This window comes from Ammospiza caudacuta, chromosome 8 (genome assembly GCF_027887145.1).
Source record: "Ammospiza caudacuta isolate bAmmCau1 chromosome 8, bAmmCau1.pri, whole genome shotgun sequence".
Taxonomy (NCBI): domain Eukaryota; kingdom Metazoa; phylum Chordata; class Aves; order Passeriformes; family Passerellidae; genus Ammospiza; species Ammospiza caudacuta.
Genome location: NC_080600.1, coordinates 37,236,549 through 37,256,906, shown reverse-complemented (window position 1 = coordinate 37,256,906; position 20,358 = coordinate 37,236,549). Strand labels below are relative to the sequence as shown.

At 39.6% G+C, this 20,358-nt stretch overlaps 1 protein-coding gene across 1 annotated transcript in view; it reads left to right on the top strand.

Moving 5' to 3' along the window:
* The first annotated feature begins 227 nt into the window (after positions 1-227).
* The window catches only part of NCKAP5 (NCK associated protein 5), a 363,982-nt gene continuing 343,851 nt past the window's right edge, over positions 228-20,358 (top strand). The window contains exons 1-2 of the mRNA XM_058809518.1: positions 228-359; positions 19,650-19,778. Coding sequence (XP_058665501.1) covers positions 19,710-19,778 — 69 coding nt within the window. The 5' untranslated portion in view covers positions 228-359; positions 19,650-19,709. The remainder of the gene's footprint in view (positions 360-19,649; positions 19,779-20,358) is intronic.

Below are 20,358 nucleotides of genomic sequence, written 5' to 3'. Positions count from 1 at the left end.
ATAGTTTGGGCTTTTCTTTCCTCCTCGCTTTTCTTTTTTGACAGTCAGTTAATAAAGACTCAACAATAAGCAGCTGCCTGTGATGTCATTTGGGACTTTGTCCACAGAGCTTGTATTTACAAGTACTGAGCAACTACACAGCAGCAGCAAACCCAACTATCAGCAAACTTCATGTCTGCTGTTACTGAAGGGCTTTGGTGCTGTGCAGGGTGTAGAAAGCTAACCCTGTTCTTCTAACCACAGACTTTTAAAGCTTGGTAAATAAACACTGGATAAACTCAAGAGAATTTCTGGACTGCAAAGACTTCTTACGGTTCTGAGTCCTCCAGGGCTGGCATGTTTTGATTGAGCTGCTGCAAGTAAGGCTTTTGCTGTTTTGGTGTTTTTATCATCTCTGTAAAGCTTATTTTCTCTAGGAGCGTGTCAGCGTTGCTATTTGTAGTTTTGTTTTAATTAAAAGAGCGGCAAGTATGTAGTTGTTAGGAGTGATTACAGCCATGCATCTGACTGTGGTTCAGGACAAATGAAAACTTCATTCTGGCTTTTGTTTGTATGAGATTGCACTGAAGTGGCTCTCTCTTAATTTAAGTGATGAAACTTTAACATTCTTAAAAGTCTTTTGAGTGCTGTCATTAACTGAACAAAACCTGGACTGTCTGAAGATTGTTCTCTTGTAATTTAATTATTTTTATTTGAATATTCCTATATTTATCTGAATATATTTATTTGAATATATACTTGAATTTTTAATATAAATTCCTTGTATTTTTAGTACAGATTTATATAAAAATTGTTTTGTTTCTTATGCAGGCATGTATTTCAAACACAACTTGATTATTTTTCACTTTTAGCTCCTGTTCAAGTTCTGGAGGTGTATAAGTTTAAAAGAGAGAATCATACAGTGCTTTGAAATGTGATATCTTTTGGATAGAATGAATTCTCAATTATATGAGAAACTGTAATTTTTGTTTTGAGTGTTTTTGTTAGGAATCACATCACATCCTGAAATATCAGAGCAGAAAAACTGTCATTCTGGTAGCTGCTATGAAAAATCTTTGTGCTGCCTGCTGTGTGTGGGACACACCTCTGTTCCTGACCAGGGATTAACTAATTTTCAGGACAACTAGTGTGGTTGGCATGGAATTATCTGTGTTTGACAGAGGAATAAACTGGTCCATAGATGTGGTTTATTAAAATATAGTTTACCCACTTCAAAAGCTGGTAACAAACCCCAGGTCTCTTGCTTCTCATTTCAATCTTTCACCAGAAGCCCATTCTAAATTACTGTAATTTCAGTTGTAGAGGCTTTTTCTAGGATGTAACCTAATCACGGTACTGTGTATGAGGAACTTTTTATTACTGTTTACCTCTGTTTAATGATCTGTCTTTGTGAAGACAAAGCACATTTCTGAGGACTGAAATCAGAAAATTATGATTGGCAAGTGTATGAGAGTAAGTCAGTACAAATCAGTCAGATAGGAATTGAAGGATTCCTCATGAATTATACTATTTATTGTGGTTTGTTTTGCTTGCAACTGACTTTATTTGCAAGGCCTCTCAGTGCCACCCAGCAACAGATTTTTTGGGGTTTCTTATTAAGGTCAGAGGGGCCACAACTGCAGATGCCCCTCTCAAGTGACCCTGTTTCTACAGCAGATCAAAACTGTCCAGCTCTTCTTTTTTGATGCTATAATGTGGCTTGGCATGTGGAGATACTGTGCAATTCAGGAGCTGTTGTTCTGTCCTTGCAATGGAAGCATATTCTCCTGGGGGTGGAGGGAACCAGCCTAAATTTAGCTCTGCATTAATACCATGGGAATGGCAAAGGCTTTTGGTGCTTCAAAGGGGTGTGTAAATAAGAGCATATTTATATTCCTCAGGTGTTTATCCTCATTTTTCAGAAATAATATTTACAAAAAATTATATGGTCTTTAAAATATGTTTTTGGAGCTAAGAAACTTCCACCAAGAGCAGGAGTGAAGAGCAGAGAGTTGTGATAGAGGGTTTGCTTTAGGGAGATGGAAAGGGTTTGATCCCTATCAGTGACTCCTGAGAGCAAGTCTTTCCTTTCCTCCGTCACCTTGTGGCCAGTAAAGATGATCTACTGTTGTAAACTGATTATTTACACTTGCAGAGTTTATTTTATATTGTTGGCAAATATACAAAGAGATTGTATAGATCTCTTTGTATACTTGTATAGATTGCACATATGCAAAGTTTACCAAGGTATTGTTGGCAAATAAAAAGCCTTTGAAATCTTAAGAATAATTAGGACAAAGTGAGACTAAAAATCTCTACTCTGGTTCCAGTTATCCTTCCCACTTTAATTTTAAATGCAGATTCTACTGTGAATTTTACTGCTTTTAAAGAAAATTTCATGGGTTCCTATGGTATTTTTTTTATACATGAATTGTGTATAAGTGTTTAGGGGGTTTAGATTTATGAAAGTAGAAATCCTGCCCCAGTAAATGCAAAGCAGGAGGGTACAATTCCACTTTAGTCATGAGCTAATCTTCAGCTAATTCCCTTAAAAGCAGAAGTAAACACTCAAAACCTGATGAGCCCGTGGGCATCCAATTTTCATTTTTCTCTTTTGCATTTTCCTTCTCACATTAACATTTTCTTTCTTATATACCAATGTAGCAAATTAGGATATAGATTGAGCTCACTTTTCAGCCAAGGGATCCCCTCGTTGGATTTTTACTGAGAAATCTGCCCAAAGATACTGAGTATAATCTGATAATATTCTGGGATGGCATTAAGAGGGACAATTGCCAAGAGAATGTCAATTCTTTGGGCTTTCTCACCATCTGAAAAGAAATGGAATAAGAGCAGACTCCAGCCTGTAATCATCTGACAAGTGGGACTGGGGCTGGATAAAAGGCAGGGAACAAAGGTGTCAGGGGGAATCTCAGCTGGCTGGGGAGCTCAGCTCGGTGCAGCCAGGGCCAAATGCAGCAGGATGCTCTGCAGCTCCTGTGCGGCTCTGCACGTGCTCAGCTCCGGGCAGGACCGCAGTCATGATGAAGAAAAATCCATGCCAAAGCTGCCAGAACACCTTCAGATGTTAAAGCATGTAATATGCTGTTTTATGACTGAAACAGGATAAATGTACAATGTAAATAGAACATGAGCCATTAACACTTGTAATTCGCTGTTCTGTAATGTTTACTGATACTGTTTGTGCAGCATGCAGGAACCTGAATCACATTAGGTTTCCCCTGATGGTTACATGAATTAGTCATGATGTTTTCAGCATGAAATTTAGATAGCTATGATGTGAAAAACACTGAGAAATCTTTTTTGTGCCCATTGCTTGGCACTGAGGTGGATCAGATAAACGGGGTTGTACAGTGGCAATGGCTTCTGGAAATGGGCTGTGACATTGCCTGTGGGCTGTGAATGAGGCAGACCCTGAAAAGCAGGTTGGATTATAAAGCAGTGGAAAAAAATTATGTTGCTGAAATATGGCCTATTAATATTGACACACAGCAAGAACAAATGCCACTGTTAAACTGCATGTTTGATAAGCTTTCCACAGGACAACCCCATTTGTTTCCAGAGCCAAACCAGCCTTGGATAGTGTGTGCACACAATAGGTCTGGACAGAATCAAATGCATGTCACAAATTATTTTCTTTGACGATGCTAATTGATTATTATAATTCATCGTTATCTAAATTGTTAAATTCAATACTTTACCGTGTCCTTTTGTTTCTTTGTTGCTCAGACATAATACAAAAAGGAAGAGTTAATTACCACATGCAACAACAGAGGCAAATTTCATTGTCTGCTTCACTTTGATTGAAGCTGTATTGAATCACCACTGTGGATTTTCAGCAATGGTGGAGAAAAGAAGGAATTCTTTTGCAGTGAAGTTACTTTTGGTGGTAGCTAGCATTTGTGTTTCAAACAGTATCTATTTAGCAGCTGGGCTCTATTATGCTTGTTTTGCCTATACTAAATATTACCTAATAGTGCAAACTGAAATCACATTGTGCATCAATCCTGTGGGGAATCAGTGGCAATCCTTGAGGAACACAGCACAACTTGACACAAGTAGAAGGATTGCATTTGTTTCTAAAATTACTTACTCCTCTAGATATGAGCACTTGGCTTGTTTTTTCAGAGCTCTGTTGATGGCCAGAGCTGCATCTGGTGGGAAGTAATGCTCTCCTCAAGGGAATTCTGGAGAGATTAAGTGATGACTTAATTTATGCAAAGTCCTAAAACTCTGCTGTACTCTATCTTGTAAGATTTGATGTGACTGCTGTAAAATGTAGGATCTTTTCTGCTGCTCTGAAGTGATCTGATGAAATGGTACACTGTGGTAAGATTTTGGGGGGTTATTTTGCCAGTAGAGGGCCATGTTAAACTGGATAAAACACCTCCCTCTTGGACTCACATTTTCAGTGAGGAACAGCTTACACCATATGGTTGTTTTCAACAGCAAAATGAGTAAATAATTAGATCTTTTAGAAGCTATTGAATGATTAATTATTTAAAATCAGAATCCCATCACTTTTACAGTGCGATGCAGCTCTGTGTCAGTGTAATCAGACTGAGTTCTGGCCTTTAAAATACATCACACCTACCTGTTTATTCTGAATTGTTCAAGGTTGATAGATAGAGCCCTAATAAGTCATTAAGCTGACGTGATATACAGCAGCAGCATGTGCTTTTGCTATAATGACACAAATGAGAAAAGAATTGTTTTTCAGAGGTACAATCACGTTTGGTTTTGATGTGGCCTATAAACTAGAACTCATTATTCAGGCTCTAGTGCTGCAGGAGTTGACCTTTGGCAAAATATTTTGTTATCCTCAATCTTTTATACAGGCCTTTTGTGAACTCTGCTCAGCTCTCATTTTGCTGATTGCATTTAAAGTCATTTATTGCACAGTGTTTGCCCTTCTAGCAGATGTTAAAGGATTCACTGCCTCCCCCTTAAAGGCTACTCCTCCTCAGCATCTAATTATAACCTACACAAAGGATTAACAGATGTTATAATTGTCTTTACTCATTGATTAAATAGTTTCTGCATGATTTGCTCTCTCTTCCTCTCATTGCTGATTTGTGAGGTCTTTCTGGATGAGGCTCATGCATCTGCAATTTGTTAACAGGGCTGTCTTCAGTTTTTAACTTTTTGTGATTGTGGCTCAGTTTGAACAGGTTATTGCTATTCTGCTGGACAATGTGACAGAAATGTGTTAAAAGTAGGTGCATGAATACTTGGCTTTGCACACATTCCTGATGTTCCTCTTCCTTTTAACCACTCCATCTAAAACATATGTGAAATGCAGACTCATTTTAATGGATTTAAACTGAAGGCTGGAGGGGTAAATGCTGAGTTGCTTAGCAGTGGTTTTGTCCCTATATTTCAGTTGCTACTTGCAGACGAAATTAGTAGCTGATAAAATCAGTTTAAGAAGGAAATTCCTAGGAGGAATTTTCTAGTAAGACTTTCCTAGTAGGACCATTAGAAAACTGTAGGGTTTTTTTATGAGGTTCATCTCTCTCACCTTTTCACAAAATTAAGATTATTTTGTTATTGAGCTAATTAATCTTGTCTGTGTTTTGTTCCCATGTTGAGCTGGGAGCTCTGTTCTTGGATGGATCCATAGTCCTTCCCCTACAGCACAACAGTGCTAACTTAGCAACTGTTGTTTTATGTTCTTATAAATCTTATAGCATCTTGAACAGGGCCAGTCCAAACAATGTTCCTCTTCAGAGGGGTGAAACATCTTCCACTGGGAATTGATTCTACAAAAGTGTCTTTCCCTGTTTGGATCCTGTACAAGGTTTTCCTACTTCCTTCACTAACACAGATGTGAATAAATGATAAGTGTACAAAAGCTTCCATGGTAGTCTTGGGCAGTCTCTCAGTTCAATGAAGCTGCATCTGCCCCAAGGTCTAAGCCTGAAGGGCTTTGACTTGCTTTGCTCCAAACTGGTGCAACAAGAAAGAAAATGAATGGAAAATATTTTGTCACATGTTCTCAGACAAAATCTCTTAATGGGTTAAAGAGAAACAGGTTAAAGGCTTGAATTATGGGCTTGGTTATTCAAAAGCCATAAAGTTTTGTGATGTTTCCCCAGCCCATCTCCCAAATCCTCCTCAAACACAAAGCTGTTTCCTTGATTCCTAGCCAGAGAAACACCTCTTTTTGAGGTTGGGCTCACCTTCTCTGGCCAAAAATATTTTAGCATTTTTTACTACCAAAAATACTTGAGCTCTCTGTGGATGTCTGGGATTATTGATTCAATTATTGTTGGTTCATGCATATGTGGGACACCCTGTATGATTCTACTTTGTTGGTGCTGTGTGTATTCTTCTCTTTACAGTGAACACCGTACATGGTGCTGGCTGTGAGATTTTGATAGAGAGCCTACAGCACTTTAGGTTTTTATTTGATTTTTAATGCTGGTACCTAATGTGTAATTAATGAATTTTAATAGTGTGATTGATAATCTTTGCAGTGCATAAAAGCATTTGTCCAGGGACTCAAAACCGCTCTAGAAACAGAGGTACTTTGTTTGTGAGATTATCAAAGAACACTGTATTCCTCCTTGTCTTTAAATGACATCTCTGTGCCCCTGAATACTTTGAATTTATGAGCTGGGGGGAGCAGATTATAGATTCTTAATAAGAAAATTCCAGGGTGCCAACTGTGCTTGCAAAGTGTATTTTAATCATATAGACACCTGTCCACTACCAACTTGTAATATTTCTTAGAGGTCACTGAGCAGCCAGCCAGCTGATGGAAATCACTTTTATTCAATATCAACCTTATCTGAGTTTGAAACACTAATCCAGAGGTAAAATGCTAAAATCCCAATTATCAGTAATGAAAACTGTCTAATGCCCATATTGTGCTGGAGGTAAAAGGCCCAGGTTCTCATTGCAGTTACATATGAGAAAAACTTATAAAACACTAAAGGTTCGGCCAAGTCATTAAGGATTTTTAACACCTGCTGCTATGAAGGAAAGCATTAAAATGAAACCTGGTGTAACATTTTAATAACCAGCTCTCTGTTATGTCACTGCCTGTTAGCTCTAACTTTTGAAACCAATATCTTCATCTGGATTTTGAGGTTGGACAGTAAATGAAAGAGACCACCAAAAGACTGACAAGGGTAGCACAATCTACAAGGCCTCAGTTGACCATTCTGCTTGTCTCTTTGCTTGAGAATCTGTAGACTTGTCTGGAATTTCATGATGTGCTTTGCTAAAACTAGTGAATTCCTTCCCTTAAGCTGCAGTTCTGTCCTGATGCTATTGATTGGGAATGCATCCTGATGTTCATGACAAACCTGTTCTGTCATTTATAGTTACCAATTTTTCTTTAATCAAGTGAATTGCTTTTCTTTTTGATCACCAGAAAATTCTCCCATCACAAGAAAAAGCTTTAATAAAACCTTGCCAAGAATTTATCACCTAGATGATAGTTTTGGGTGCAAACCTGGGAACAGAATGGTTTTTAAGGTACACAGCCACAAACCCTAGGCAGGGTTTTCCTTGCTCCTAGCAGGGAGCAAATCTTACTGATGGGTCCTGTCTCCCCAGAAAAACACTGAATGTCCCTTTTACCCACTGGCTGTTTGCTTAAAAACGAATTATGCTTTACCTGTTTTACTTATTCCTCTTTCCCTGAATTCCAGGGTTGGATCCTATGTGTTACTGGGGATTCTGAGCTTGGATGCAGAGTTCAAGAGTTTATAGCTCTGGGAAGCAGAACTGAGACCCCTCCTGAGGTCTCTGACTTAACCAGCCCCAGCTGAGGAGAGATCCCTTTAGCTCCTGCCATGCTCAGCTTGGATGTGGTGGCTCAGCCAGCTGTGAATCGAGGCAGAAGCAGAGATTTAACTCACAGGATCCTCATCCAAGAAGGGGGGAAGGATGGGAAACTTGTGTGTTTGGGGCACACCTTTAGGCAAGAAGTCCCATGAAGGCCCCACCTGGCTTCTTTTCTTTTTTCTTCCCTTTCCTGGAGTCTCATTCAGAGTTTCTCTTCTCTCCAATAGCTGCAGGTAATATTCATGTGAGCCAGCAAGGAAAATCAAAGATGAACAGCACTAAAGACTGCAGCAACCTGCTTAATTCCTTCACTATTAAAGAAAAATATGGGCCTGCCCTAATTATTTTTTTTAATGCTGCTTTAATGCTTCCTAGTTTCCCCTGCAGGGAAGATGGGTTTAAATCTGTGGAGGGAGTAGAGGATATCTGTCTCACCTATGTAGCTGCTTTTGGTGGCAGAATATTTTCTTTGTTGGCTTTAATTCAGTTCTAGCTGAATTTCTCCCATCAAATTAATTTTGACAGAACAGTAAAGATGTGAATGAAAACTGACTGTCTTCCACTGCACAGAGCAGGGTTTGGAGAGAGGATTATTCTCCTGTTTGAGTTTATAGTGATGTGCACATCTGGTAGATAGAGAAGAGTAATGACACAGAGAAGCAGCACTAATAGAAAGTTTCACTATTAAAGTCTTTGACAAAGAGGATTTATTCAATAAATGACACATATATTACTACATTCACAGGGCAGTGGAGAAACAGAGACAGGAGAAGTCACTGAATTTTCTAAATCTCCAACTCAAAATATGGGCAAACATTTAGGGCTTACCTGAAATGAACCAAGCATATCCTTTTCCTCCTTGCTTCTACTCAAAACAGGTTTTTTTTTTCCAATCCACTCTGAATTAGTAAACCTTATATAGAAAAAACCCCAAACTTTTAAAGGTTATATTTAGTCTTCAAATTCACAGTGGATCATTTAGAACATGCAAGTGTATTAACACTTTTCCATACTAATAATACTTTTTATTTCCCAGCTGAATTTTAAGCTAAATAGAAATATTGAATAACTTTGGTGATTGCAAGTCTAGAGAGGTGCATAAACTATACACTTAAAGGCTTTATTTAAATCTGCATAGCATTGCTTCCAAGAAATAACCTAGGTAAAAATTCTCCACTTGGAGTCATTACATGAATTCTGTAGAAAAAAATGGTTGAAAAATTCTGTACCAACCCAACTGTTGTTTCTAAAAGCAAAGACATCTTTCAGATTTTAGTGAAAAACTGACTTAAAAATTGCCAGTAGTTTTGGTTTGGTTTGTGTTCTTTTGTTTTGTTTTTTTTCTTTTTAGTTGGACTGTTTTTATTTTGCATTCAAAATGGACAGATGCTTGAAAGAGAGATTAAGGAATCCTAATAGTATAGCTCATTTCTTTCTAATATTTTCTGGATAGTATTGTATCCATAATCCCAGAGTGTTGGATTATTATCTGTAATGGCAGTCTATATTGGCACTGACATTTCACTTGGTAGATGAGCACAGGTGAGCTAAAGACTGAGAGAATTACATAAAACATAGAAGAGCTATGAACCTTTCAAGTAGGAAATCAAGTATTATTTTTTTAATTTACATTTTTATTACATTTCTGGCAGATGGAGAAATTAGAAATCAGTGTGTGACTAACAGTCTTCACACTGAGGAACTGGAATAAGCACTGCCAGCAGCTGATGGCATGGGGAGGAAGGATGGAGTAACATTTTTTCAAATGCAAAAGCCTTTAATTGTCTTTAATGTGGATGAACTACAGCAAAGTACAGAGACGCTGAACAAAAAGACTTTTCTTCCTCATCAGGGTTGTTGAACATCTCACTTCTGGCAACATTCTCACTTTCAGTGTTTTGGTTTTTTTGTACTTCATCCTCCCCCATTTTTTCATATGACAAGTGTTCCTTTGATTCTCTACATTGGATTTCACTTTAGGTAATTTCTTCAGCCACTCAGCATCATTTCCCCTTCTTTATTTCTTTTCAGCCTACTGTCAATAAACCTAATCAATTTCTTGCTGTCCCTACTGTTAGGATATGTCCCTCAAACTTGTGTGGATGGTCATTCCTTGACATTTTAGTCTCCTCTTGTCATTGTTTAAAGCTGCAATGAAGGGACTGGTTATTCATTCTCCACCAAATTCAATACTTTAATCATCTTTGCTGCAATTGTATGAATTCCATAAAGTTTGTCTCTATCCTTTTGGCTCAGGCTGAATTCAGCAACAGAGATGAGATTGTCCTAAAACTGCAGGGATAAGATGTGGAGGGCTGCTTGGTATGCCAACACTGTGCAGAGTTCTGTCACCATTAAGAAAATATGCATGAAGACAGAACATCATTCACTTTTAATGTCTCCTTGATAGTTTTCTTGGCCATAAGCTGAAGGTGGATTCAATCAATGTGTATCAATTCCTTTCAATTTTATGCTCTTGATATCCCACAGTCCTACATGCTCTGCTGTGTAAGAATAAAGTGAACCTATATTGGCTGGGATATCTCCCTGGGGTTTTTCTTTATGTATTCTCATCAGTGTGTAGGGAATACATCCCACAAAAACCCTGAAGGTGGTAGAGCTGAGTTGTACCCTGTCACCTTTCTGCTGTGACCATGAGGTACAGACACTGCTGAGGCATGCATGAGAGTTGGAGCTGAATTCTTTTAGGTCATCCTTAGGTGACCTAAGGTCAGCTGAAATATGAATAGTCTTTTAATTTCTGCAAAGGCTGAAAAGGTGGGCAACCAGCTGAAGGATTCAGTGCCCCTTATACAAGCTATATTAGTTCTGGCACCTCCAAATTCTGCCCTGGTACCACATCTCTTGTGGATCTTGTCCGTAGCAGTGAACAGAGATGGCTGCAGAGTCCAAGGACCTGTAGCTGACCTAACTGCACAGATTTACAGAGCTCTGAAGGCATTTGCACAGAAAAATAAGTAATACACGATTTTTTTTTTTTTTTCTCGTAGAAATATGCATGGTGTTCTGTGTGGGAAGCACCTGGAGCTGCCCAGCTGACTGGGGCTGTGAGTTCTTGCTGTGCTCCCTGCTAGTCCATCCCTTCAAACCAGGGGCTCAGTTCTGCTCTGGACCGAAGGGTTCAGTGCTCTTTCCCCTCTTGTTCTTCCCCAGGGTGGACTTTAGTCATGGTGGGGTGGTGGAGGAGATATTTTCACATTATGCAAATGGCAGAGTGGAGCCCTTTCTCAGCTGCCCCTTCCCAAGTCGTAGAGAGATGGCATGCACTTCACTCTACCTTATCTTCCCTTATTTTTCACAAGACATAATGGGATTATGAGCTTGATCCCCCTTCTTTTCTGGGCTGTTATTGAACTAATACCTTCATCATGAGGTTATTGCCTGTAATGTAAGGACAGCCCCTGGCCCACTGGGAGTGTCTGTACAGCAAGGTGAAATGTGAGACACTGTGTTACAACCCACAAAGCCCCAGATTCATTAGGAGCAAATTCTGCAGCCTAGACACTGACATTTCCCTCTGATGCAAATGAGTTTGGTTATCTAAGGATGCACAGGGCTGGATACTGAACATGTTACTAGTAACTAAGGAAATATTTTTTACAATACTTTACTTTCTACAGGGAGTTTTCCTTTGAGCCATGTGAACATTTTGAAGTGCTACCCAGTGCTCAGAGGAGTAAAACCAGATGTCTGAACACTATGTTAAGATGGTTTAATAATTCTTCATATCCACTGAGCTGGAATACCACACAAAATAAATGATCTTTTATTCCTTTAATCTCTGCTGGCAAGGAGGACCAAAAGGAGTTGCATTTATTTGGGATACTGTGACCATCACAGACCCCATCATCTCTTTTTGCAGTGCAGGTGGGAGGGGTGGAGTGCACACAATGAACTGATGATTTTTAGTGGTCCTCTGGACCATGATTACAACAGATGGGCAGGCAAAAGAGATGCTGACTGAAGTGCATCTGCCTCAGAGAGGGATGGATCTTTAGGCACATTTCAAAAGCTCCTAGTTCCAGTTTCAAAAACTGAATTGGCAATCCACCATTGCTTACAACAGAGACCCTGATGCAGATCTTACATGTAGGTCTGAAATTCTTGGACTTTGTTGAGCAGTGCTTTGATTTATACCAATAAAAGAAAAAATGAGAAGAAAACAAAAATCAAACTGAGCAAAACATAGAGAATTCGACTATGTGTTTTAAATTCTTCAGTTAGTTGTCTATCAAACTGATTTGGATGCTGGATTTAATTGCATTTATTTTCTGAATATTGTAACATATTAGATGAACTGGATGTCGCTGCCTCTAAAGAAGATTTGTAATTCAATGTTTGATGAGATTTTTGTTGAGTCTCTGCTGCCAGCCAGCCACTTTACCATGAGAAATAACTAACCTTATTAATGATGTACTAGGTTAGAGGTTACATCCAGTTGATGTCAGAGGAGTCTTTATTGGAATATAAATGGGGCATTTGCTTTTGAGCCTCAAAATCATCACATAACCCTGTAGGTGTGTGAACAGTAACAGTGAAATTTCCTCAGGTCCTGGAGTTCAGCTTCTGCAGGTGCCTGGAACTGACTATTTCTGACTAAGCTCAGCTGTGGTTCCCAGGGGAGACAAATGTGTGTTGAAAGCCCCAGAGGCAGCTGCTGATGTGTTCAGAACATGCCTTTTGCAGGTTAACAGCCTTGCATTGCTGAAAGAGGCTCAGTGACTAAGGGAGTCCGTGTTTACCACATAATAACCTATTTCACATATTTTATAATGGTATTTGGTAATAAATAATATATAATAATAGGTGGTTAGAAGCTGAGCCAAGAAATGGGAGCTTTGGATCTAATGTTTCCTTCAGCCTGAATAGCCTCAGTTATGCTAGGATATCTCTGTCTTGGTTACAGATCTTAGAGTGTTCTGAAGGATTTGATTTCAGTGCAGAAGCTAAGGATACAGAAACACCATTGTCATAATCTGTTTTTTATTGATGATAACACTATAATGTCTCCTTTTTCTTCCCCTGCTGTCCTGACTACAGATTCATGCATTCTATTGCTTATCTTTCATCATTTTTGTCTTGATAATTTTATTGCATTATATGAATGCTTCATATGTCCCATAAAAGCAAACAGGGAAGGGTAATCCTTTGACCTTTCAACATTCTTTGGTGTAATTTACTGGCAATTCCTCTCCTCCCTGAGGCATGGCCCTGAAATCCTATGATAAAAATGGACAGCCAATCCAAATAGAAAACACTGAAAAGGTTAAAGCTTTGATTATGTTAGTCTATAAATGTTCATAGTATTTTTTTTTCTGCCAGAAAGAAAATGAGAGCTGAAAATGGCAATGGATGAATCATGCTTATTACAGAATACAGAAATGATATTGGTTCAGCTCGTTCCTGTTAATGCTGAAAGAATATAATCTTGAGCCCTCTCATTTTATGTCACTGCAACCCACCTTATCCTCTTAAATGAATGCATGCATCCATTTAATTAACCTGGTGAGATACTGAGATATAAATCTTTTAAATGCTTCTCATGCAATTCATCTTGACAGCTGTCGTAGTAATAGCATCTTTAATGCCATATTCTTTATTTTCTCATGTATTGAAATTCTTGGTATTATTTTGAGCACAGTGATAGGTTTGCTGGATTTAAGCCCTTAATCTTAACTTGTTTAAATCCTCAGTGCAGTGCAATAGAAAGCTTTACTGGTTGTTTAGTTTGCTGAATAAATGGAAGATTACTTTGCATGAAGAAAGTGTAAATATGTTTTGCAAACTGTGGCTGAAACATGGTGGAATTTAGAGCTGGCATGCTTTCTTTCAAATGTTGTGTTTCTAGAACATGCTATTGAGTCTCTTCTTTGCTGGCAAGTGATCACCAACCAGAAATTGCATGAGACCATCTTATGTGCTCTACTGATTCCCTTCTGAGGGATGGGGTAAGGGCAGGAGAGATCATTTGACTCTGAAATGAGTCAACCCTTTGTAGACTGCCATGCGTCAGTGTCATTGTACTTCATTAAAATCACAAAAATCAAATAATCTTGGGATAGTTAGGAGAGCATCTAGTCCAACACGCTGCCAAGGAAAGGTGAAAGCTGAGAAGGTTCCTTGTGTAGCTCTGGCCCTTCCCACGCTTCTTTGGGGGGTTTCTTTGTCATGGCCTGGTACATGATGGGCAGATAGTGGTAGGATAAGGGGGAGCGATTTCAAACTAAAAGAAGACAGATTTGGGTTAGGTGTTAGAAGTCCTTTACTCAAAGGGTGATGGATAAGTTGTGGATGTCCCATTACTGACACTGTTTGAGGCCAGGTTGGATGGGGCTTGAAGCAACTTGGTCTAGTTGGCATCCGTACACATGGTGTGGGGGTCAGAACAAGATGCTCTTTAAGGTTCATTTCAACCCAAGCCATTCTGTGATTCCATGACTGCTGGAAAGTTTTCAGTCAGAACTTTAGGACACTGGATTAGGGAGTGTTTTGGGTCACAAAATAACTTGCAGGGCACAGTTGACTCTGGGCACTGCCTGTACAGTTCCAATAAACTTTGTAACAACTTCGGAGATTGTAAGAAATTTGGGATGTATGAAAAGTAATTATTCCACAGGAAAAAAAAAAAAAGAGAGAGAACTGGAAAAGAATTTTATTCTGCCCAGGTATTTCAGAACCACTTGACACATTTTTTTAATACAGCATTCCAAAGCCAGTCAATATCTAGGTATATAGGCAGAATAGTACAGCAGTGCTGTGTTTGCTGTCTTGTAATTCCCATAATATTCTACTCATCTAAGCATTTTAGCTTCCTGCATTGGAATTTTTCTAATTAAATTAACTCATTAATGCTGGCACATGGCACATTCTCCTTCCCTGTCTGCAAAAATGCAGCTTGTTAATCTAAATAGCAACCTAATCCACTGGGTGTGAGTGCATGACATGTACATTAGTGCTAATGAACTGCTGACCAGCCTCAGCAAATACCTGGGAGTATTTGGCATTAGGCAGGGCCTGCCCACAGTGCTGCTGTGAAATACACTGGGCAAAACAAAAGGCATTTAGCTAAGTGTCAGGTTGCAGAAGTGCTGATGTTGCTTTTCTATTTCCCAAGAATTGAATTTTGAAACACCAACTCAAGGGATAATTTAGGAATTATTTTTCTGCTTTGTCACTTCAAGTTGTGACCAAGCTAAATACCACAGTGGGGAGAGATAAGGGTGTGGAAATGAAACCATGTTCACAGTTGCCTTTTAATGACTAGGCAGAATTGTTTGAATACTCTGCTGTTAGAGGAAGGAAAACACTGACACCTCCCACCCCAAAAACAAAAAACCAAGGGAAATAATCAAATTCACTAGTATAAACCTAATATATTTTTACTGGCCTATGCCTAGCAAGATAAATGTAGTGATTTTATAGAGCTGGACATTGATCTGTTAAACAAACACCAACTCTAATACTGAAATCTTTTCTTTCTTTCCACTTCTGGGAGGCCCTGACAAACTGTATGACTATACCTTCCCTGCAAAGACCACAACAAACACCAGTGCATGCACATTGATGTTAACACCAGAGCTGGCAAAAGAAACCCAGCTACAAAATGACAGGCTCAATTCAATTAGGTTACTAGGAAACTGAATCACTCCACAGATTGGTAATGAGATATAAAATCTTTCACCTTTAGGTTACCTGTTCATTCTAACATTTGCTTTGATGGCAATCTTTACTTTCTCATTGCTGTTTCCTGACCTATGCCAGTGATATTACTCTCTTTGCTGAGGGATAATACCAGTTCTGCTTGTTTTCTCTCAGTCTTAAAGTCTGGCTGTCAAGCAAGCAGGGCTAACAGAGTAGAAAAAGCATTTAAAGGTGATCACTGTGTAACTCTGGCCTCATTCTGTTACCCAACAGTTAGATTTCCACAAACCACAAATCCTCTCCTCTTGTTAACACCTGGGAAAGACAAGCTGGCTGCTGAGAGGGAATACCTTGCTGCCCCAGGGGTGTTTTGCCTTTTGGCAGCATTAAGTTGTGCAAAGCCAAGAGTGGGGAGGATACCTTTCATCTACCCTGAATTTAAACAAAAGGGTGCTGGTTTGCAGAGGTGCCATTTTTGTCATGTGTCATAACTGTTCAATTTATACATGTTTGTAAGAGAAAAATAAATACAGACCCTTTCCAGTTACCAAACAGATATACTGCATGCTAGCTCCCAGCTGGCATATGTTGGCATAACTCTGTTGAAATGTGACTGCAGCTTCAAACTGCCTGAAAATATCTTGGATGCTTATCCGAGGAATTTGATGTTGTACATTTTCATCAGCTAAAGCTATATACATCAATCATCCTTTGTTACTACTAGAAACGAAGAGGGTATTATAATCCAAGAAATTTCTCTCATAGATTCTAGAGAGTGCTTTTCTGTGTTAATCACACTGTTTCTCCAGGGCATACCTTTCAAGCCATCTCCTGAAATAAGGAACATTCTTGTACTGAGTGCTAAAAATACTGCACTTTAGGATATATAATCAAGCTGATGCCTCTGGCTTGCTGGCTTCCTGAGCAGTGAGGGCAATACCCTATTGAAGCAAGATCACACTTGGGTCTTCCTCTGAGACTTTTTTCTGTGTCCAAAACCTTGAGCCCTGAGCTCAGTGCAAACACTGGGCAAACATCTGGGACCTGCATTCTCTTAGCCTGATCCTCATACACTTCTTGGGGATGCAGCCTTCATCCCTGAGTGCTCTAAACCAAGCCTGCCCCCATATGCTCAACATGGATGAACTTCCCCTTAGGGAAGAGTCCTACAGCAGAAACATTTCCTGCAGCACAAAGAACTGGAAGATGAGCCCCCAAAGATTCAGGAATATAAATGTCTGAGTGCAGCACGGGTGAAGACACCATAAATCAGATGTGACTTTGCAGTAGTTCACAGTTCCTCTGAGTTAATGGGATCATCAGGGTCTGAGTGTTGATCACTGGGGTCTTTGCTGTAAACATATTGACAAGCAAATTGGTCAGGGAAGGCAGGTAAATTTCTACAGTCTGTTCTCTTGCTAGTACAAAAATAGTATTTCTGATGTTTGGGCAAACTGGTTCTCAGCACTTTGGCATTCCAATATTGTTCCATCTGGACAGCTGTTCTCTTCTGCTGAGCTTCCCAGTGGACATGTTAGCTCCATTTAGAGTTTTTGTTAGTCTTTTGTTTGGTCTCAGAGGAAGAGATATTTACTTGGGAGGGCTGTTTTTTATTTGTGACAAGCAGTATGATGCACAAAAATGACCATTCCAAGACGGAAACTTGTTGTGTTTTTCCTAAGTGCTTCACTCTGCTGATCATTTTTCTTTAAAGGCCTCCTGAGATGGGCACTTTGAGGCATCAACATATGTTGGTACAGGTGATGTATTGTATTATCTTGTCTGATAATTACCTGTGATTCAAAACTTTGTGTGCTTAGCCTTAGGTGGTTAACTCTTCAGAGAGATAGATGTGTGACAGCCTGCTCAAGGTAATGTGCAGAGCTGGGAGCTCCCATGGTGTGTGTGAGGGAAGCAGTGGAGCCAGCAGGTCCGGAGTTGCTGCACCAGTGCATGAGTAGGTCCTTGTGCTGTGCTAGTTATGGCTACACTACCTGGCACTTCAAGTGCTCAGGGCAACCTATTAACTATAGGAATAATTAATAATAATCCTTCCTGCTTTTACTTCTGAACTAGAATTTGGGGCGTCTCCACCTGCAGACAGAAACTTCAGGCACTTAACTGGTATTAAGTACTTGACCTTCCATGGGGATTACTGGCTCCAGCTGTAGCTCTCACTGGCTCATTCCTGAGTGGTTCTGTGCTCAGCAAAGCCTCCCTTGGTGGAAGTCATGCTCTCTAGGCATGATGCCTGCTCGGCAGAATGATGTAATGATTACGTAAGGTTGTTTGCTAATTTCTGGCCTAATCACACAAACTGTGTAATACATTGCTGCTGTGTTTATTTAAATCTGTTGCAGTGTTTCTTTTGCTCACTAATCAGGAAACAGTAGGAATTATGTGATATCATACCACTGAGATTCCTTATTAGCTGAATTAAATAGCATGTGTAGTTTTAGGGTTGCAGCTACAAAAAAAGCAAGGAAGGGCTCATAGGTAAACCTGAAGAAAACCTCACAAGGCAGCAATGAGCACAGTGCAATAACAGATTTTCCTACTATTGTAGGTACATGTTCTTATTGCATGTTTTGCTTAGATGAATATATAGAGAGGTTAAATTTTATCTGTTTGGAAGAAAATGGCCTGAATTCTGGTATTGCATGAGCATAAACCAGAAGAACAAAAGAAGTGTAGGAACCACCAGGTGCTGTTCAATAGATGGCTGGATTCACCACTGCACGGTTTGGTAGCTGGAGCACTCAGGGCTAAAGGAAGTGCTTTAAAAGGGCAGCCCCAGTGTGATGCCCACGCCATTCCCAATGATCCCAGGGTGCCTCTGGGAGCGCTCTGGATTCCAGCTGGCTCCAGCAGCTGGGCCTGGGGCATCCTGCTCTCCTTGCAGGCAGCCTGTGCTTGGCCCACGTTTAGGCCCCTGTGTGCCCTCGTGGCAGAGCATTTGGGGTCAGCTTGGGGGAAGAGCCGTGAAGGTTTTATCCAGCTTGATATCCCCACAGTGACAGATGGGATCGTTCACAGGTGCGTGAGAAGCCGGGTCTGTCCACAGGCATGCAAATGTGTCTGGAGGGCATGGGCAAGGCTGCTTTTGGGAATGCCAGCTGTGCTACCCTGCAGCAGAGGTATCTGTGCATCACCTGGCTGTGTGTGACCCAAGCTGATGCTCACAACAAGCACAAAGGATCAGAAACACACACATCTTCTTTTCCAAGTCTTGTTTTTCAGTCAGTGGGACTGTGATCCAGTAAATACAGTCAGTATGAGATGCAAGAGAAAACTTCTGTGCGTGGTTCTCTGTATCTGCCTGCCTTAATTTAGGCTAGATTCTGATTTATGTTGTCATTTTACTACTTCTGTACAACCCAAATAGATTCATTAACTTTGCCCATATTCCTGTATCACAAACACTACATATCTTAAAATAGAAGCTGAAACTTTCACATAGCAACAAGAACACTTAGGAAGAGAACTGGTAGTTGTTACTTCTAAGCTGTGGCTTGGCTTTAGTAGAAACCACTGCCCACCCCCTAATTTGTAGGGAATTATCAAACCCTACAAAACTGGAAAGATTTCCCTCTGTGGTAGCTTTATGAGCTGAGTTCCCTGGCTGTTCTGTACAGGCAGTGGGACTGTCTGATTACTACAGCGCAATCTTTGACCTTAAAAACGTAAGGAAAGTGCTGAGGGCATTTGTCTCTTGTTAAGGATAATGGGAGTTGAAAGCTTTTAGAACTCTTCAGGATTAGGTCCAAAATTTGTACATCCCAGTAGCAGCACAGATGTGCCAACAAGTGGGGCTTACTGAGGAGTGCAATTAATGTGAAACAAACTGTTTCCCTCCCCCTGCCCAGCCTCAGGTGATTCATTGGCTCTGCAAATTCAGCTCCCTGCCCAGTTTAAAAGACTATGGAAACATGGGTGTAATGCTAAAGGCAGTTGTAGCAGATTTATTTTTTTTCTGTCTGTCTTTGAGAAGCAACCCAAACATATTGGTAATATTTCTGTTTGGAGGGTTTAGATTTTTTGGCACAGAACATTTATTCCTGGAACACAGCCTACTAGAAACACAAAGTTATTAGCTGTTGGGTTATTACAAAGTTAATGATGAAAGACAGTAACTGTATAGTAGGATATTGAAATAAGCATTTAAATATTTTAATTTTTTTTTCTTCCAGTGATGCTGAAAGCAGCCTGACATTTCTAGTCGATCAAAAGGAAAACAAATAACTGCAGCTATGGAGAGAAAAAGACAGCTACAGAAAAGGGAATTTGGGAAAAGACTTTCTCTGGACAGCAGTCTTGTGGTAAGAATGAATATTTGCTGCATTTACTGAATGTATCTTGTCATAAAAATACAGTTTTTAGAGACAATACTCACAATTAGATATATTTTAAAGGTGTTTATCTCTTCATCACAGTATCACAACATTTTGTGATTATTCAGACTCTCCAACAAAAAGTATTGGAGGAATTTTATGACATCCTAGGTAGAAACTTGTTATCATATAGAAACATGTCCCTGATTTCACCGAATTTGCATGAGGAAGGAATCCAGAACAATTATAATGGATTTTTTGTTAAAATATTACTCAGCTTCTGTGGGATCATCCTGTGTTGCTTCATGCTTAGTATGTGAGGGCTGTAAGTGGCTGAGGTCCTCTGTCAGAAATGTTTATCAGGATATCAGCACAAATCTGTTCACCATAGAAAATCTATAAACTAAAATCTACTGAAAGAGAAGCATAAATGCCAGATGCTGTAAAACAATTGCTTTTGCTTTACCTAGGATTTAAATTCGTTGGAGATTATATTCTAGATTTATTTTTAGTTAATATTTTCAAAGGATGACTGAGACAAACAAGTTTTTAGAGCTGTATGCTGAAA